The 19,296-nt window shown below is 41.1% G+C and overlaps 2 protein-coding genes and 1 non-coding gene across 3 annotated transcripts; 1 reads left to right on the plus strand and 2 right to left on the minus strand.

Moving 5' to 3' along the window:
• Positions 1-1,207: 1,207 nt before the first annotated feature.
• Positions 1,208-3,519, minus strand: DEFB134 (defensin beta 134). The gene is made up of 2 exons (XM_059695281.1): positions 3,462-3,519; positions 1,208-1,350 (listed from the first exon to the last, which is right to left on the minus strand). Exons 1-2 carry the CDS (start codon positions 3,517-3,519, stop codon positions 1,208-1,210), a joined length of 201 nt encoding a protein of 66 aa, XP_059551264.1.
• Positions 3,520-7,811: 4,292 nt separating this feature from the next.
• On the minus strand, positions 7,812-14,222 carry LOC132234241 (beta-defensin 131A-like). Its single transcript, XM_059695283.1, has 2 exons — positions 14,165-14,222; positions 7,812-7,966 (listed from the first exon to the last, which is right to left on the minus strand). Exons 1-2 carry the CDS (start codon positions 14,220-14,222, stop codon positions 7,812-7,814), a joined length of 213 nt encoding a protein of 70 aa, XP_059551266.1.
• A 2,551-nt stretch (positions 14,223-16,773) lies between these two features.
• LOC132236291 (5S ribosomal RNA) lies at positions 16,774-16,892 on the plus strand. Its single transcript, XR_009453240.1, has one exon. It is a non-coding gene; the product is annotated as a 5S ribosomal RNA (ribosomal RNA).
• Positions 16,893-19,296: the final 2,404 nt, after the last annotated feature.

The raw sequence follows: 19,296 nt of genomic DNA on the forward strand, positions 1-19,296 counted from the left end.
CAGAGAAGCCAAGCCTCGCTGCTGCAGCTGGACCAAAGGCCTGGGTTTCGGGGGCCGGAGGAAAACCTGTGCTGGCAGCCAGGGGAAGGAAGGCCTATTGCATGAATCTTTGTGCAACAGGCCACTAGTCTATATAATAAAAGCCTAAGCGACTGTTACAATGGAAAGACCAGAACGACCAGTCACTATGATGCGCACTGACCACCAGGGGGCAAACAGTCAATGCAGGAGCTGTCCCCTGGTGGTCAGTGCACTCCCATTGGGGAGTGCCACTCAGCCAGAAGACAAGCTCATGACTGGCGAGCACTAAGGAGCAGTGAGCCTAGCAGTAAGGAGCAGCAAGCAGGCGAGCAGTAAGGAGTAAGGACTCCAAGAGGGCGCAGGCCGGGTTGAGGGCCCCCTCATCCAGTGCACGAATTTTGTGTACCGAGGCTCTAGTACTTTCACAAGTTTGGCTGGCAAAAAAACCAAATGAATCCAGATGGATTTAGACAATTAACTGACACACGCAACAAAACATGGTGTTAGCAGCTGGTCTCACAGGATGATACCCCACCAGAGAGGCCAGATGATGGGCAGCAGAGGTGGTGGGCCACTCTGCTGCTCAGGAGCCAGCTATACACCATAGCCAAGTGTTCTCATAGCCTGGACACTAAGCAGGCTGAGGTGGGAAGTCCCATGCTTTCACTCTCTGAAGCCAGGGCGGTGAATGAGAACTGCAGGGTTAGGCCCAGTCAAGACTCAAGCCAGCCTGCAGTTAGGCCTCGCCTATGTGTTCTATGTGAGAGATGCACAAGGTCAACGGGAGGCCAGGGCAGATCTGCTCCTCTGTAGATGGGAGGAGCAAAGAGAAGGTCAGTGGGGAGCTGAAGGAATGGTAAAGTCTAAGTATACAGAGACGTTTTTATAATTTGAAGCCTCTATGAATAACCAAGTCATCCTTTCCATGAGTAAAGAGATAAATAGGCACTGAAGAGAGCCCGGATATCACTTTGAAGTGGGAAAATGTATTCTAAGTTGTTTTCATGAGAAGCTTAGCTGCTTCTAGGAAAGCTATAGGCCAGCTTTAAAAATCCAAAATCCTAAGAATCTGAAGGTTTATAAAAATGCCAGCTCTGTGCCACCGTTTAATATAAATTCCTTGGCTGTGTGAAAGATGGGAGTGGTCAGGGCTTTCAAGTTCATTGGCATTCACTGGCTTCTCATGTCAGGGTTCAGGGTTTCCTTTGACACAGCACTCCAGTCGAAACATACAAAGGGCAACTAACATTTCACTTCCATAGCACTCAAGTCTGCAGATGCCATTTCCATAGCATTTCTTGTGTATTTCTGATGCTATTGGATTCATGCCTGGAAAGACAATGAATGGAAGGAGAATTCACTATAGAGCTGTTTGGACTATAAAATAACAAGCCCCCCCCCCCTTTTTTTCTACACTGATTCTAAGGAGACTAGTTCATAATGACTGATTTTGTTGGAATCAATTTATTCTGATAGAATTTAATTAATTCTAATAGATTCTGATTGAAAAAAATTAGCTTGTGCTATGGATTCAATTGCAGCCCCCTCTCACCAATTCATATGTTGAAGCTCTGATCCTCAGTGTGACTGTATTTGTGATTGGGACTTCAGGAGGTAATTAAATAAGGTCATAACTGTTATGATGGCTGGGAGAGGTCAATGGGGGAAAAAGGGGACATATGCAATACTTTCAACAATAAAGACTTAAAAAAAATGTAATAAGAGTGAGGCCCGAATGCATTAGGATTGGTGGCCTAAATTAATAGGACTGGTAGACTTAGTGGTAGAAGACACAGAAAGAAGATGGCAGGAAGTATAACTCTCATCAGAAACTGAATCGACCTGCAGTTGATCTTGGACGTTCCAGCCTCTAAAACTATGAGAAAATAAAGTTTTTTTTTAAGCCATGCAGTTTGTGGTATTTTGTTATGGCAGTCTGAGCTGACTAAGGTAATTAGTAACTTGGAAGTTTGCCCAAATTGGTCAAATAATAACTTGAAACCATCAAGTTACCTATGTATATAATTCTTAACTCACTTTTAATTACTTATTCATTCCCAAACCAGTTTTTATAAACTCAGGTACTGTTGGGCTGCAGATTTGAGTGTAATATAGACCTTAATCTCAAAGAATTTTCAGTCTAGACAAAGAGAGAAGAAGCACAAAATACCTGTAAGAGAGGAGAAAAACATGACAAGTCTAGTGACACATTTGCCATATGGAATGGTGTGAGTTCAGAGGAGGATGAAATCAGATTTGGGATCTCTTATTAGAGCCCAAGGCATTAGAGCTGGGCTTACAATTTTGTAGACATGCTACTCCACAGGATCAATAAAATATGAATGTTTCTTTATGCTCATGTGTAAGAAGGCGTTAAAAGGACAAGAGTGTCCGTATTTGTCCATGTGTAAATATTTTGAGTCAACACATACCCTATCCAAGTCATCATGCCCTGGAGGATAATTGTCCTATAGGAAAAAAGAAGGGGTCAGGGTTACTTAGCTGGCAAGAAGGAAGCCCGAGGAGATGAAATGTAATGGTCTGCATAGGAGATGAGAAAGTCCTATGAAAAAGAGTAGCTATGGGAATGTATAAGACAATAAATGGAATATTATAGACTATATGCAATTGTCCGGAGATCTGTGGTCATAGTGGAATCAGTCCCATCAAGAGCTTTAAAAGGCCTGAATCCTAGGGATTCTTAATTTAAGCCCATTGAGTTATATGATCTGAAAATCTGATTCATTTGCCTAGAAAATACTGCAGGGAGGGTGAGAAATTAAACGGGACCCTCTAATATAGATTTGAATTGATTCCACTGAGTGAGGAGAATATTCAAGGTGAGATTTCTAAAGTCAGAACATGAGGCCAGTTAGTCCTTCATGTCTTTTATCACATAGGATCTCATTAATTTTCTTGGAACAAGCAGTTCCACATTTGCTTCACCATGTACCTAAGGCATTGACAGATAGTAACTTTATTATACGCAATTTCCGCATATTAGGAGGCTTAAAATGTCATCACCATTTGCTGGTTTTGACTAGTATGACTAGATATGTTCCTGAGTTAGAGACAAACTAGTGGCAAAATAAGATGAGGCGTCACTAATGAAAATATAATACTTCTCATAAGTCAGGTCCTGCACATATTATTTTAGGCGTATTCTATACATTATATCATTTAATTCTTGCTAGTATTATTATTTCTGTTCTGTAAGTGAAGAGAACTGAGGTTCAGAGAAGCTCAGACTTTTGCCTACAGCAGTACAGCTAACAAGTTGGAGAGCCAAGATGCAAGCTCAGACCTTGCTGACATCAAAGCTGCTTGATGCTTTTTCTACTTTGAAAATTAAAGGGTCCATGGTGGGAAGACATGCATAGGTTTGCTTAGTGGAATTGCTCTTCTCTAGGACGAACCCCCCAGGAAGATTTCCACTTTACCTGCCAGCGCTGGGTCCCAGAAGATGAGAAAGACAAATACAATGAGGAGAGGCTTCATGGCTAGGCTCTGCTGTGGAGGAGGCTGGTGGTAGGGTCTGGCACGGGCTGCCAGAGAGCGAGGAAGGGAAGTACTCAGGTCTGAGGTGTGCCCTGCTCCAGTTGGATATGCTACACTGATCTCTCTTGAGGCACCTGAGTTGGCAAAGTTCAGATGAGGGAAAACTGACCGCTGTCCCCATTCAACAACTTTTCATTTTGACAAGGGCACTGCTCCCCCACCTGGGTTTTCCAAAAGTACTAATGGAGACCTGAGAATGATATGCTATTTCTTTTTAAAATATATTTTTATTGATTTCAGAGAGGAAAGGAGAGGGAGAGAGAGATAGAAGTATCATGATGAGAGAAAATCATTGATCAGCTGCCTCCTAAGGATCGAGCCTATGACCTGGGACCCTTCAGTCAGCAGGTTGATGCTCTATCCACTGAACCAAACTGGTCAGGGCACAAAGGTCAATCTTCACTTTAACTGAGCCTGTCTGCTATCTTTTTTTTTTTTTTTGCATCTATGATAACACACCTTTGAAATATCAAAGTAATTTGCTTTTTTTTCCAGACCCCTCAAAGCGCAACCACAGCATCAGAGCAAAGACAACAAATACAATCATTGTTATTATTATCAGAATAATTATTGATTCTTAACTATTCTATATTCACAAATGTAAAAGAAGTATGTGTCTATTCATTTTACTTTTAATATATTTTATTAATTTTTTACAGAGAGGAAGGGAGAGGGATAGAGAGTTAGAAACATCGATGAGAGAGAAACATCGACCAGCTGCCTCCTGCACACCCCCCACTGGGGATGTGCCCGCAACCAAGGTACATGCCCTTGACCAGAACCGAACCTGGGACCCTTCAGTCTGCAGGCTGACGCTCTATCCACTGAGCCAAACTGGTTACGGCATTTTTACTTTTTATGCAATCCTAGAGATTTCCCTGCTTGGCTTTCTCCAGTCCTCCTAAAGCAGTGGTTCTCAATCTTCTGGCCCTTTAAATACAGTTCCTCATGTTGTGACCCAACCATAAAATTATTTTCGTTGCTACTTCATAACTGTAATGTTGCTATTGTTATGAATCATAATGTAAATATCTGATATGCAGGGTGGTCTTAGGTGACCCCTGTGAAAGGGTTGTTCGACTGCCAAAGGGGTCGTGACCCACAGGTTGAGAACTGCTGTCCTAAAGTATCACCAGTGAATTTCATGTAACCATCCTTACACCTCCTCCTTTAATTATAATCCTATCTAATAAAGAGGGAATATGCTAATTGACCCTCATGCCGTTGCAAAGATGGTAGCTCCCACAGCCAATAATTGACTGTCCCGACCGCAAAGATGGTGGTGCCCACAACCAATAAGGAGGGAATATGCTAAATGACTGCCACACCCTCAAATATGGAGGTGCCCACAGTCACAAGATGGCAGTGCCCAGTCCCCTCAGCCCCGCCAGGGTGGCAGGCATGTGGCAAGGCCTCCAGAGACCCCCAATCCCATCAGCCTCCCAGCCGACCAGGGCTGGCCCAAGGCACAGGCAAGCCTCGGATAGTGACTGCCCAGCCAACACCCGAGGCACAGGCAAGCCTTGATGTCAGCTGCCCAGCCACCCAGGGCCACCTGAAGCTCAGGTAACCAGGGGCCAGCTGAGGCTTGCACTGCTGGCAGTGGCAGCAGCAGAGGTGTGATGGGGCATTGTCTTCCCCTGATTGCTGGGTTGCCTCCTGCCCCTGAGGGCTCCTGGACTGTGAGAGGGGGCAGGTTGGGCTGAAGAACCCCCCACCTCCATTGCATGAATTTTCATGCACTGGGCCTCTAGTGTATAAAATAAGGTGCATAAAAAAATAAAACAATAAAAAATAATAAAATAAGGTGCATAACTTTCATTCTCTTGAGCTTTTCCTCAATCCCTTAAGATTTTGCTTCCCAGAAATTGTCATCAGTTTAGCTCAAATAAACTCATAAAATACACATTTGGGCATTTCTTATGTTGACATCACCCCAATAAATTTAATTAAAAATAAATTAAAGAAAGAAGTAAAAGATAAAAGAAGTCTGGTGTATTAGTTCTAAAGAGCTGCCATAATAAATGACCACAAACTAGGTAGCTTAAACAATGAAATGTATTGTGTCATTGTTCTGAAGGTTAGAAGTCTGAGATTAAGGTTTTTCTAAACCAAGTCTTAAATAAGTTGGAGGCAGCAGGAGAGGATAGGAGTGAATGAGGAAAGACAGCTTAGATTGTGATGGGTCATTGCTTCTGTTTTTAGTCCTGGTCTTTATATAATGAGAGAGGAGAGAAATGGCATAGGGTGATGGAGGACAGAAATGCTGTGTGGTCTGAGAGCAGTGAGGCCCTAGTGTTCCCTTAGGTTAGTGGAACACAGAGAGGTGGCAAGAACATAGCTCAGCATTGATTGCATGGTCCGATTTAGTAAATAGTCTCATAGCATTGGTCCCCCTTCCCTCACACAGGTCCCCCCAGCGTGGGAAGGGAGCAGTAGCATAATCCCTGTATGGCTGAGATCATGGAAGTGGTGAAGTCATAGACAGTCCCATATGAATTTCTGGTAACCCAGAATGATGTATGAGTAGCAGAAGCATCGTATGCACTAAGGAATGAGCCTCACCCAAAGAGTTTTAATAATTTTATTAAGAATAAGAGGCAACTCAGCAGTCATACCTTAACTAGTGATGGGAGACCAAGTCAGGAGGATGCCTTAATCAAGGCTCTCTCAGATGCCTCACCAATGTTTAACTTCTCTGGAACTTACAAGTAACTTGGAGAAAAGAGGAGTGACTCTAAATTGACTATATTTCAGTTTCTGTGATCAGGTAGCATGAAGTTCATAATAGGAATTAAGTTCATTTATAAAAAGTTAAGTTATATTTTTGCATGTGCCTAGTGGACTGATACTCATGTTCCTTTATGCTGAAATTCTACTATGCCAAAACATCTCTCTTTTATTATTATTATTATTATTATTTATTTATTATTATTATTAATCCTTACCTGAGGATATCTTTCCATTGATTTTTAGAGAGTGGAAGGAAGGGGAGAGACAGAGAGAGAAAAATTGATGTCTCTTACATTGGTTACCTCCCTCAAACACTCTGACTAGGCCTGGGGATCAAGCCTGCAACTGACCTACACCCTTCAGTCTGCAGGCTGGTGCTCTATCCACTGAGCAAAACTGGCTAGGCCCCAAAACATCTCCTTATTAACTTTCCTCATACTCCCAACCTACTTTCTCTAGATTCTAGTTTAGTGAGCTAAATAAGCTAACCATCTCTTTGCCAGCTTTGAAACCTCAGAATCCCCTTTTATACCTTCTTCTCATTATATTATATGGCCACTAAATTTTCTCATTCCTCTTCCTGAAATCCATCTGCCTCTCTTCTTTCTTCTTGGTCCTCATTCTAGTGTTCTGGTCCTAGATTACTAAAATATCGTAATGTTGCATAAATATGTTGTGTTTATATAAGATTGTATTCCCTCAGAAACAGAAAATAATACCTTCTTTTCAAAACCACGGGAAATTTGAACAAATATCAATTTTAACTTAGACCACAAAGAATGATTTAACAGATTCCAAAATGCTGTAAGAAAGATCACATTCTCTGGTCCATGAAATTATAATGAACACATATGGAGCTTATATTGGGGTCAGGTGCTGCTTCGGGATTTATGTATATTAATGCATATAATCCTCATAACACCATGATGTAGGTACTATTGTTACCCCACTTCATAAATAAGGAAACCGGGGTAGGGAGAGACTAAAGCATTTCCCCAAGGTCAAAAAGTGAATAAGTGATGGGGCTGGGTTCTCGTATTATTGGTGAAACAACAATGTGGTTGTGAATCTAAACTGAGGAAATGAATGTAAACATGCACACATGAAAATAGAATGTAAGCCTTTATTAAATTTATATTTATTTTAACCTCAACAGAATTATCATGAATTTCCATTATCTTTCATATTAATCATTCTTTCTAAAAAAATTTAAAAATATATTTTAATTGATTTCAGAGAAGAAGGGAGAGAGAGAGAGCTAGAAACATCAATGATGAGAATCACTTTTTGGCTGCCTCCTGTATGCCTCCCACTGGGGATTGAGCCCAAAACCTGGGCATGTCCCCTGACCAGGAATCAAATCGTGACCTCCTGGTTCATAGGTTGATGCTCAGTGACTGAGCCACGCTGGCTGGACTAATTATTCTTATGTAGAGATGGGAATCTTATTCATTTTTAGTTTCTGTTCTTGGAGTCTGAAGAAAATGGAGTTGGACTTTTCACCACTTCTTTCTTTTGTTCAAGTCAACTTTCTTTATTCTGCAGCAGATGCTCGAGTCAGAACAGTATCTAACTGCATATTCATCATGATTGCACTTCATTCTGCATTTATGGTATAATGAAGAACATCTGTTGTTAAAAACAAGGCTTCTCGCTTTGAAAAGAGAAAACATCATATTGTGTTATGTTAGTTATTTGTATATTTTAATGTTGAAAGTGTTCCATAATAAATTAAAACAACAACAATAAAGAACTTGCCCAGAAAAAAATAACAAAAAATTATAGTTGAGAAAAGTGGAGATCATGAATAAAGGTAAATGATTATTTCTTCTGTAAGTGGAAATAGCTGAAAGGAGAAAGGTTTCTGATGAGAACTGTTACAGCATATTTTTTTTTCTAAAATGACACATTCATTTCGGGGTGAAGATTTATGATTTAAGAAAGAATGTTCAATTTCAAGAGTGAGTTTTTAAAAAGTGAGTGGGGATAAAATTCAGGGTGTAGGAGGAAGGGATAGCCTTAAGTCAGAAAATCAAGAGAAGGCAGAGTAAGCTTACATTAGAAGCTGTATGGTGGTGGAAAAATGGGGAAGTTATCTCTTATTTCCTTTACTTTCTTGCTTTATTAAAAAAAATCACCAATAGAGAATGAGAAGGAGACAGAGGGAGTTGTGTCTTGGCTCCAACTTTCCAGTGTATTTAGGCCCCAAACCATGTCTCATTTACTAAGGAAGTTTCTGAGATCTACACAAGATCCCATGAGCCATAATCTCTCACTTCGGTTACCAGATCTCTCTCACTCTCATTCTCTCTTCTTCTATCCTTTGCTCCCAAACAAAACTATCCTAAGTTTTAGAGTAATAATTTCCTTACTTTTAAAAATGTGTTTTAATACCTGAGTTTTCATCCCTAGACATTACAGTTTAGTTTTCATCTCATCACAATGTTTGCTATTACCTATAAATCTACAGGTACTTCCTGAATTATTTCTTATATATGTGTATTTTACATTGAAGAACTTGTTATGGTTAACCTGTAGTCTTCCCCACAGCTGATATTTTTTGATTGCATACTCTTGGAGGATTCAGCATGTTCCTGTGTCCTCTGTATTTTCAGAAAATTGGCAGCATGATTCAGAGGCTTGATCAGATTTATGTCTGATTCCTTTAGCTAGCTGCAATGTATTGGTGTGTGTGTGTGTGTGTGTGTGTGTGTGTGTGTGTGTGTGTGTGTGTGTTTTATAAGGAGACCCATAATGTCTGGTTGTCTTTTTGTGGGAGATGATAGCAGTTACTAATGCTCAATGGCTAGATTCATTAATGCAATGGGGGTTGCACAATGGTGAAATTGTAATTATATCATGTCTTTTTCATTGTTTAGTTGTAATACTTTAATAAAGAGACATTTTATATAATATACTAGAAGCCCGGTGCACAAAAATTTGTGCACTCGGGGGGTTCCTCAGCTCGGTCTGTGCCCTCTCGCAGTCTCGGACCCCTCGGGGGATGACCACCTGCTGGTTTAGGCCCACTCCCCAGGAGATTGGACCTAAGCTGGCAGTCAGACATCCCTCTGGCAGCCCAGGAGCCTTTGGGGGATGTCCACTTGCCAGTGGGGAGCAGGCCTAAGCTGCAGTTGGACATCCTTAGCGCTGCTGAGGAGGCAGGAGAGGCTCCCACCACCACCACTGTACTGACAGCTATCGACTGGCTTGTGGCTAAGCAGAGCTCCCTCTGTGGGAGCGCACCGACCACCAGGGGCAGCTCCTGCATTGAGCATCTGCCCTCTGGTGGTCAGTGTGTGTTATAGTGACCAGTCATTCCCACTCGTTCTGCTGTTAGGGTCAATTTGCATATTACCATTTTATTATATAGGATAGAAGCCTGGTGCATGGGTGGGGCCAGCTGGTTTGCCCTGAAGGGTGTCCCAGATCAGGGTGGGGGTCCCGCTGGGGTGCCTGGCCATCCTGGGTGAGGGGATGAGGGCTGTTTTCAGGCTGGCCACAGCCCCTTCAGGGTGGGGGTCCCCGCTGGGGTACCTGGCCAGCCTGGGTGAGGGGCTGACAGCTGTTTGCAGGCTGGCCACAGCCCCTTCAGTGTGGGGGTCCCACTGGGGTGCTTGGTCAGCCTGGGTTAGGGGTTGAGTGCCGTTTTCAGGCTGGCCACACCCCTTTCAGGGTTCAGGGGTCCTGCTGGGGTGCCTGGCCAGCCTGGGTGAGTGGCTGATGGCTGTTTGCAGGATGTCCAAGCCCCTCAGTGGGGACCCTCACCCCATTAGGGTGTGGCCAGCCTGGGTGAGGGCCTGGTGGCTGTTTGCAGGCTGGCCACAGCCCCCTCAGGGTGGTGGTCCCCACTGGGGTGCCTGGCCAGTTTGGGTGAGGGGCTGAGGGCCGTTTTCAGGCTGGCCAAGCCCCCCAGCGGGAACCCTCACCCCATGAGGGTATAGCCATCCTGGGTGAGGGGCTGATGGCTGTTTGCAGGCTGGCCACGCCCCCAGCCACCCAAGCTCCCAGTGGAGGCTGGCTGGAAGCAGGTATCTGGGATTTATCTTGGTTGGGTTAATTTGCATATAGTTGCTCTGATTGGCTGGTGGGCATGGCTTGGGGCATAGCGGAGGTGTGGTCAATTTGCATGTTTCTCTTTTATTAGATTAGATTTTGAAACCACTGTATCATAATATGACCGGTGTAAAAAAACTGTACATATTTAATGTATAGAACTTGATAAGTTTGGGGAAAAGTGTATATCTATGAAACCATCATGACCATCAAAGCCATAGACATATCCATCACCTATCAAAGATTTCTCCCACCTTCTTTATTATTATTAATGTTCTTATTTGTGGTAAGAATACTTAGCATAAGGTCTATACTCTTAGTAAATTTCAAGTATACAATACAGTATTGTTAGCCATAGGTACTGTATGGATAGCAGAACTTCTTAACTTGTTTATCTTGCATAACTGAACCTTTGATTAACAATTCCCCATTTTCTCTACCCATCATCCCCAGGTAACCACTATCCTATTTTCCGTTATTATGAGTATGACTCTTTTTAAAGACTCCACAAGAAAGTGAGATTATGCAGTATTTGTCTTCCTGTCTTTCTGGCTTATTCCACTTAGTTGAGTACTCTCAAGGTCCATCCGTATTGTTGCAATGACGATATTCACTTATCACAGTTTTGGGGTGTATGTATTTTTTCACTTTTATTGAGGAATGATTGATTAATAAAATTGCATATATTTAAGGTATACAATATGATTTTTTTTTAAAAATTATGTTTTTATTGATTTTTAGAGAGAGGGAAAGGGAGAGGGATAGAGAGATAGAAACATTGATAAGAGAGAAACATCATCAATTGGCTGCCTCCTGCATGCCCCCCACTGGGGATTGAGCCTGCACCCTGGGTGTGTGTCCTGATTGGGAATTGAACCAGTGACCTCTTATTTCCTGGGTCAACGTTCAACCATTAAGCCATACCAGCCAGGCTGATGTTTTGATATAATATACATTGTGAATTTATTATCACCATGAGATAACATGTCCACCACCTCACATAGTTTTTTTCTTTCTTTGAGTGGTAAAATTACTTGAGATCTATTCTCTTGACAAATGTCAAGTATACAATATATTACCAACTATAGTCACCATTCTGTACATTAAGTCTCCAGAACTTGTTCATTTTATCACTGAATGTTTATATCCTTTGACCAACATCTCTCCATTCTCCCTCTCCCACTCCTCTGGAAACCACCATTATACTATCTACTTCTTTGAGTTTGACCATTTTATATTCCACATATAAATGAGATCATACAGTATTGGTCTTTCTGTGTCTCACTTATTTGTCTTAGCATAATGTCCTGCAGGTTTGTTCATGTTGTTGCAAATGGTTTAGTTTCCCTCTTTTTAAGGTTGGATACTATTCTGTTAAGTATATATATCACAATTTCTTTTCCCAGTCATCAACTGATGGACACTTAGGTTGTTTCCATATCTTGACTAGTGTGAATAATGCTGCAATGAACATGGGAGTGTAGATACCTTGCCAACATTCTGATTGTGTTCCTGTGGATATAAATCAGAAGTGGAATTTCTGGATCATGTGGTAGCTCTATTTTTAATGTCTTGAGAAGCCTTCATACTGCTTTACATAATGGCTATACCAATTTGCATTCCCACCAAAAGTGTAGTGTATAAGGGTTCCCTTTACTCTGTATATAAATTTTAAGGCAATGTGACAAAACTAAACAGTAGTATGTAAATATACTATGTGCTTAGGTGCCAGGGTCCTGAGCTGTTCAATTGCTTACCACTCTTCTAGATATCCTAGGCATAAATCTGTATTAGTTGAAGCCAATTATATTGTTCTTCATTTCTTTACCAGCATTAGTTGGGGGGTGGTTATATCCATTTCTGGGGAACTTCTGGGAAAATATTTCTTGCTGATATAAGAAGAAATGCCCTCCTTGTACTCTGGTGTAATTTGGTGGGTCAGGGTATGATGTCTAGAGCAAAGACTGCTATCTTCAGACCTTGAGAGGAGCTAGGTAAGGATAAATTTGGCATTTTCTGACACTTGATGGGATGGGTAATCTGATGCATTAACCAATTTTAGAATTGGTTAATCTTGGACTTCTTGTTATGTGTAATAACATATTTTCTTTATTGTTTAAGCCAATTGAGTCTAAGTTGTTTTTAACTTTGAACCTGAAAACATACTTCTTGCTACAGCAAGCACATCCAATAAAAATAAAAACAATCCTCAGAATGGGAGAGAATATTTTTAAACTTACATCTGATAAACTTAATGTTCAGATTATAAAAAAAACCTGATAACTCAATAAGAAAAGACAACTTAATTTAAAGGAGTAAAGAACTTTGAAGAGACATTTCTATAAAGAAGATATACAAATGGCAAATAAACACATGAAAAGATGCTCAACATTGCAAATGAACTGCAAAGTAAAATGCAAATTAAAACTATAATGAGAAATCACTTTATACCAGCTAGGATTTATAATAATGAAGACAAATAGCAAGTGTTGGTGGCTATGTGGAGAAATTGGAACCCTTGTGCATTGCTGGTGAGATTGTAAAATGAAGCCTGCAACTGTGGAAATTGTTTGGCAATTCCTCAGAAAGTTAAACATAGAGTTACTCATATGACACAGCAATTCTATTCCCAGGTATTTACCCAAGAGAATTGGAAATATGTCCACACATAAATCTTCATAGCAACATCATTCATAATAGTCCCAAAGCAGAGACAATCCAAGTGTCCATCAATGACGAATGGATGAATAAAATATAGTGTATACGTTTACTAGAATACTATTCATCAGTTGAAAGGAATTAAATATTAAAGCATGCTACAACCTGGGTGAACTTTGAAAAACATTAAGCCAAGTGAAAGAAAATAGACACAAAGGGTCACGTATTGCATGATTGGTTATATTAAGTGTCCAGAAAAAGTAAATTGATAGAGACAGAAAGCAGATTAGTGGTTGCCAAGGTCTAAAGAAAGGGAAAGATGGGGAATGACTGCTAATGAATATGGAGTTGCTTTTAGGGGTGATGAAATGTCTAGGAATTAGATAGTGGTGATGATTGCATAACTTTATGAATATACGGAAAATCACTGAAATGGTACACTTTAAAAGAGTAAATTTATGGTGTATTTTATCTCAATAATTTTTTTTTAAAAAGACAAGAATAATGAAGAAAAATTTGAATTTACAGGTGTTAAAATGTGCTCCAAGGTAGTATATGCATCAGAAAAGATAAGTAAATCAATAGATAATAATATAAACCTCAGTTATAAGCTCAAAGATGAACATGTATTTATGACATAGTATTAGTGGTTTTTAAAATAGGATTGATTATTCAATAAATAAGTCTGTACAATTGGTTATTTGATTAAGTGTTGAGGTGGAATCTTGGCCTCCACTACACATAGTAATTTCCACCTAGTTCTTTACCCTCTACCTAGATTAATGATTAGAATGTTCTGTGAACCACAGGTTATGATGGAGTGGCCTCCTCTTTACCCCTGGCCCTTCTAATCACCACTCACTTTCCATTTTTTCAATCCCCCCTATTTTTGTGTGTGTATATGTTGAGCATATTTCCACCATCTTTGGATCAAGCACAATTGTAAGTTAGATTTCATAACAGGATACATCACTGAAAGGCACCACTTTATGGATGTAGTAGCATCAACTTTCCCTTCCTGTGAGCAGCCAATGCACTCCTCTCACATTCTTCCTTGAATGGTGCAATCTAATTTATTTTCAAACTCTTGGAAGACCTAGTATTTTCATAACTCTGGAAAGAAAGATTTCAATCTTACCTGGAGGAACTGTGGACAACAAGGCAAGGACCCCGAGGATGCAAAGCAAGACCCTCATGGTTGCCTAAGTTACTTAGAATCAGTAGCTAAAATGAAGAGAAGTTCTTTATATATTTAGTACTCAGGAGGTGGGTCGCTGTCTGATTATTGAACCTTTCAGCAGCAGAAACATTTCTGTGCTCCAATGAGCCTTCAATATCAGGAGACAGCATGCAACGAACATGAGTATCAGTTATTCAAGGTACATTTGTTAAATATTGACAGGATGTGGGCAATGGCAGTAGGGTGCATAGCACTTACAGAAAAGGAGCAGACTTGGTGAAGGCAGGAGAGATATTCTGTTGAAGAGTCATTGTCTTATGGTTCCTGGAGGACCTGTAAAGGCTAAGGTGACATTCATAGAGTGACCACTTTATTTCCCCAGGAATAGAAAGAGAAGCATTGGCTATAACAGCATGCCTTTTCATTGGTATTTTTGGGAATGTACATTTGCAGACTTGAGCGATGAAATTATATTTGAAACCATACACAGGTTAGGGAGCTATAGAAAAGCTTTTGTTTAAATCCCCATCCCCTCCCCCCCGCCCCCTGTGTTCAACCAACTGAATAAAATAAATTAATTTTTATATCTAAAGTCTTAGTGAACACAAATTGTTTACACATCACAGCTACGTGTAATGTGAGAGGAACGAAAAGGAAGCATGGGCCTTAGATGAACTTAGGAAAACAAATAATATAGAAAAAAACAATGGCAATGCCACATGAGCATATGTCTGACAAAGTGGCACAAATGACCTCGTAGACACTAAGGAAATGAACACGTAGCCTAGGGAACCCCAAAGAAGACATGAGTAAGAATATCAATTTTGGAAGCTGCAAAGTGCATTGCTATTCTTGATCTTATTTGATTTTTCATAGCCAATTTTAGAATTGTTTAATCTTTGGACTTAGACGGTCCTACTCCAGTTTAGTAACATATCTTAAGAAGCTCCCTTCTGTCATGGCTTCATCTGAGGAGTGGTTTTTCTACCTCAGCATTTCAGTGAGTGGAACATGCAGTTACATTATTTGAGCAGATCCTCCCTGGCTTAGACTTTGAAAATAATATGTTGAGCTGAATCAGGATGGGGCATAGGAGGAGACTTTGGGTATCATTATCAGAGGTCCTGGAAGAGGCAAACCTCACAAACCTCATATTGGTCCTAAGGAGGGCCAATGAGGGAACTGAAAGCTGTGGGAATGACTTTTCTTAAGCCTGGGTTCAGGTTTTTTTCCTTCAAAGTTGCTGGGAACAAGATTCCCCCAGCACCCTGAAAACTCACAGGGGAATCTTAGGGTGTGTGCTGGTTATGGATGATTGTTCCTTTACTTAAACTTGACTGGTTTGGAATCTTTAGCATCTCCAACCATGAATCCAGAATTTACTGATTTTTCTCATGTGCCTTGGAGCTCTTGCCTTCTGGATCATGAGGAAAAGCGTTGGAAGTATAGTTTACATTGCTAAGCAATCAAATTTATGAGCACAGATCCCTTAGGGAACACTAAGGGCAGAATGTTCAGTGGTGCTTTGACATTTTCTATAAACATTTTTTTTTCCATCCAGATATAGCTGGAGCTGGGAGGTGAGCTTGGAAGCCTGCCAGAAAAGGCCAAGAACATTGTGTGATCCATGGGCTGGCAATTCGGGACATCAAAGAAAGGGTCAGAAGAAGGTTCATTGCATTTGGGGAGTGGGTGGGTGGGCACCAGGTGAATGTTGAAAGGTAGTTTATAGCTTAGGGCCTCAGTTAATTAAGGAAGATACAGCACTTTGACATATGCCTTTCTTTAAAAGAACACAGAGAAAAAAAATCAGTAATCAAGCTATTGAAGTACAAATTATCACAGCCAAAGGAGAAAGGAGTTAATTTTCCATGAGATAGTAATTAGACCTAGAAATTATTGGGTTTAATTGAACACTAGAGGCCTGGTGCATGAATTCGTGCTGGGGGGGTCTGGCTGGCCCATCCTGATGGGGCCAACAGGCCAGGCTGGTGGGGGGGAGGAGCCATAGGTGGTTGGCCAGCCAGCCCGCCCCCGATCAGGGTGAGGGGGCCGGCCAGGGGGAAGGGCCGTGGGAGGTTGCGGGGGGTCGATTGGGCCCTGATTGGGCTGGTTGGCTGCTGCGGTGTGCGTTATAGCAACTGGTTGTTCCAGTCGTTTCATTGTTCCAGTCGCTTGGCTTTTATATATATAGGCTAGAGGCCCGATGCATGAAATTTGTGCAAGAGTAGGCCTTTGCAGCCCCGGCTTCATCTGGAAGGTTGTTTGGATGGTTGTTCCACTGTTTGGCCATTCAGTTGATTTGCATATTACACTTTTATTATCATAGATAGCTCTCCAGAAAGGCACTAGGTACTCTGAAAATACTTTATAATCAAGTGTTCATTATTTGCCTTCCATTCCTGGATTCGGTAGTATTGACAGCTTTTGAGTCCTTGTAGTGTCAGTTACTTTTTCTTCTTATTGCTTCAATCTTTCCAAATTCATTATTACCTTACCTTAATTCTATAAACATCTTCAAGTTCCTGCACTTTAAAAACAGAACATAAAACATAAAATTACCTTCTGTCTACGGCCATACCACCCTGAACTTGCCCGATCTTGTCTGATCTCGGAAGCTAAGCAGGGTCGGGCCTGGTTAGTACTTGGATGGGAGACCGCGTGGGAATACCGGGTGCTGTAGGCTAAAAAAAAAAAAAAAAAAAAAAATTACCTTCCTTGTCTTTAGTTGACTTTTTATGTAAAACCCTAACCTTTCCCCTTTCCTCTCAGAAAAATAATAGTACTAGTATATATTTTGTTTCCACTTCTTCCCATTCACTTCTTATACTATAGACTTCTGACATTGTCCCTCATCTTCTACTGATTATACATTTGCCAAGTCACTAATAACTTTTTTCCTGTATAAAAACAATATATATATACACATATAGATGCCTACATACAATATGTATATTTTACTTTTATTCTGGTCCCTAAATAACATATCTTTATTTTAAAATTGGAAAACCCATAAAATTAATATAATAAAATAATGCATTATTCTACCACTTAAAAAATTATTACTATTTTGGTTTATTTCTTTTCCATTAAAATAGCAGGCAGAGAAAAATTTAAAAATTATAGAATACTTTAGACTGCCTATGCTGATTATTTGAATGAAATGGACACTTTTTTGGAAATATAAAGTTGGCCAATATAATAAAATTTCAGGTAGTCAAAGTTCTAGCCTTTCACAATCAAAAATGCTAAAGTGAACTAGATTTTATGCACACCCTTCAAGAATAGAAAATTGCTATTAGAGAATAATTCAGAGAACAGAATAAACTAAAGAGCTACTCAACAAATTTTACAAAATTGAATAACTACAATATAGAAATGTCACAAGGGCAATATATTATTTACAAATTATAGCATAACCAACCCCCCCAAAATGTAGTGGCTTAAACTAACAAACATTTATTACCTCACAGTTTCTGTGGGTCAAAGTCTTGAGTGTGGCTTAACTGGGTGATTTGGCTCAAAGTCTCCCACTTGTTTGCAGACAAAGTTGTCAGCTGGAGCTGCATTCTCAGCTGAAGGCTGGGGAAGGTCTTCCAAACTCACTCACATGGTTGTTGGTAGGTCTCAGTTCCTTGCCATGTGGTCCTCTCTCTAGAACTACAGCATGACATGGCTGCTGGCTCGCCCAAGAGCAAGTGATCTGAGAGAGATGAAAGAATATACTCCAAATGAAAGCTATTGCCTTTTTAGAACTAATTTTGTAAATGGCATCATCTTTCATGTGATATACATTATTGGTTCATTATATCTCAGTCAATAAGTCCAGCCATACCCCAGGGGACAGGTTTGCACATAATTGTGAACCTAGGGGCAGGGATAATTGAGGATTAACTTAGAAGATACCACAGACAGCAAAAGATAAAAAGAGTCAATCTAACCTATGAATGTAGATATAAGTGCTACATAAATTATCAAATTGAAGTTAATTTAAAAGTAAATGATGAGTACATCATGAGCAAACAGTAATTATCTGGTAATAAATGTTGGGCCAACATTTAATGCATAAAATTATTCCCCCTTTTGAGCATGTAATATGTGCTTGGTACTGCCGTAAGTCTTGGGAATACAGTAGTGGACAAGATAAACAAAATTCCTGACTTTATGGAAAATATATTGTAACTAGGGTCCCAGTGCAAGAATTTGTGCACCTTGAAAGGAACTGTGGGCCGTGAGGTTGCAGTAGGCACAGGGGCAGGTCTCGGCCCATCCCCTGTGCCCCCACTTGGCCCCTCCTGCTGTGGCTGCCAGCCCCTGCCTGCCAGCAGCCCTGCTCCCACTGCTGCCGCTTCCATGCGCTGACAATGCTGGCCCCACTTGCACTTGATGATGGCATATAGCAATTGGGGTCGGCACCGGCAGCGGGTGTGAGTGGCAGCTGCTGCTCTGATAGCCTCTCAGGAGCAGGGGGAGGTGGAGAAGCCCTCAGGAGTGATCAGGGCCGGAGGCTGTCACTTGCACCCACTGATGGCACCAAGCGATTGGGACCAGCACTGGGCACTGGCAGCGGGTGCGAGCAGCAGCTCTGGCACTGGCAGCAGGTGCAAGTGGGGCCAGTGCTGGCAGTGGGTGTGAGCAGTGGCTCCAGCACCAGCAGTGGGTGCGAGCGCTGGGCGTGATTGTGGCGGGCAGGAGCAATGAATTTTCAGTAACCACCAGAGGCTTGCCCAGATGACAGCTACCGATGCCCTGCGTTGGTCTGGTGCCCCTGCTCACCTGCTCCACCATCCCATTGGGGCTGACAACTGCCATGCTCCACACATGCCCCCTGGTGGTCAGTGCACATCATAGCAACCAGTTGTTTGGTTGTCCTGCTGTTCGGTCTATTTGCATATTAGCCTTCTATTATATAGGAGGATACAGAGTACTTTACACACAATAATTTTGGAAAAGATACCTGTGCGATAATAATAAAATAAGATAGTTTTCACAAATTAGGCATAACAAGTGGTTAGTTGAATTGTTTTTAGTTTCATCTTTGATGCAAAGTATCTTTGACAAGGATTTTAGTGGTACTAGTTTTTTAAGGA

The sequence above is a fragment of the Myotis daubentonii genome, chromosome 5 (genome assembly GCF_963259705.1).
Source record: "Myotis daubentonii chromosome 5, mMyoDau2.1, whole genome shotgun sequence".
NCBI classification, from domain to species: Eukaryota; Metazoa; Chordata; class Mammalia; order Chiroptera; family Vespertilionidae; genus Myotis; species Myotis daubentonii.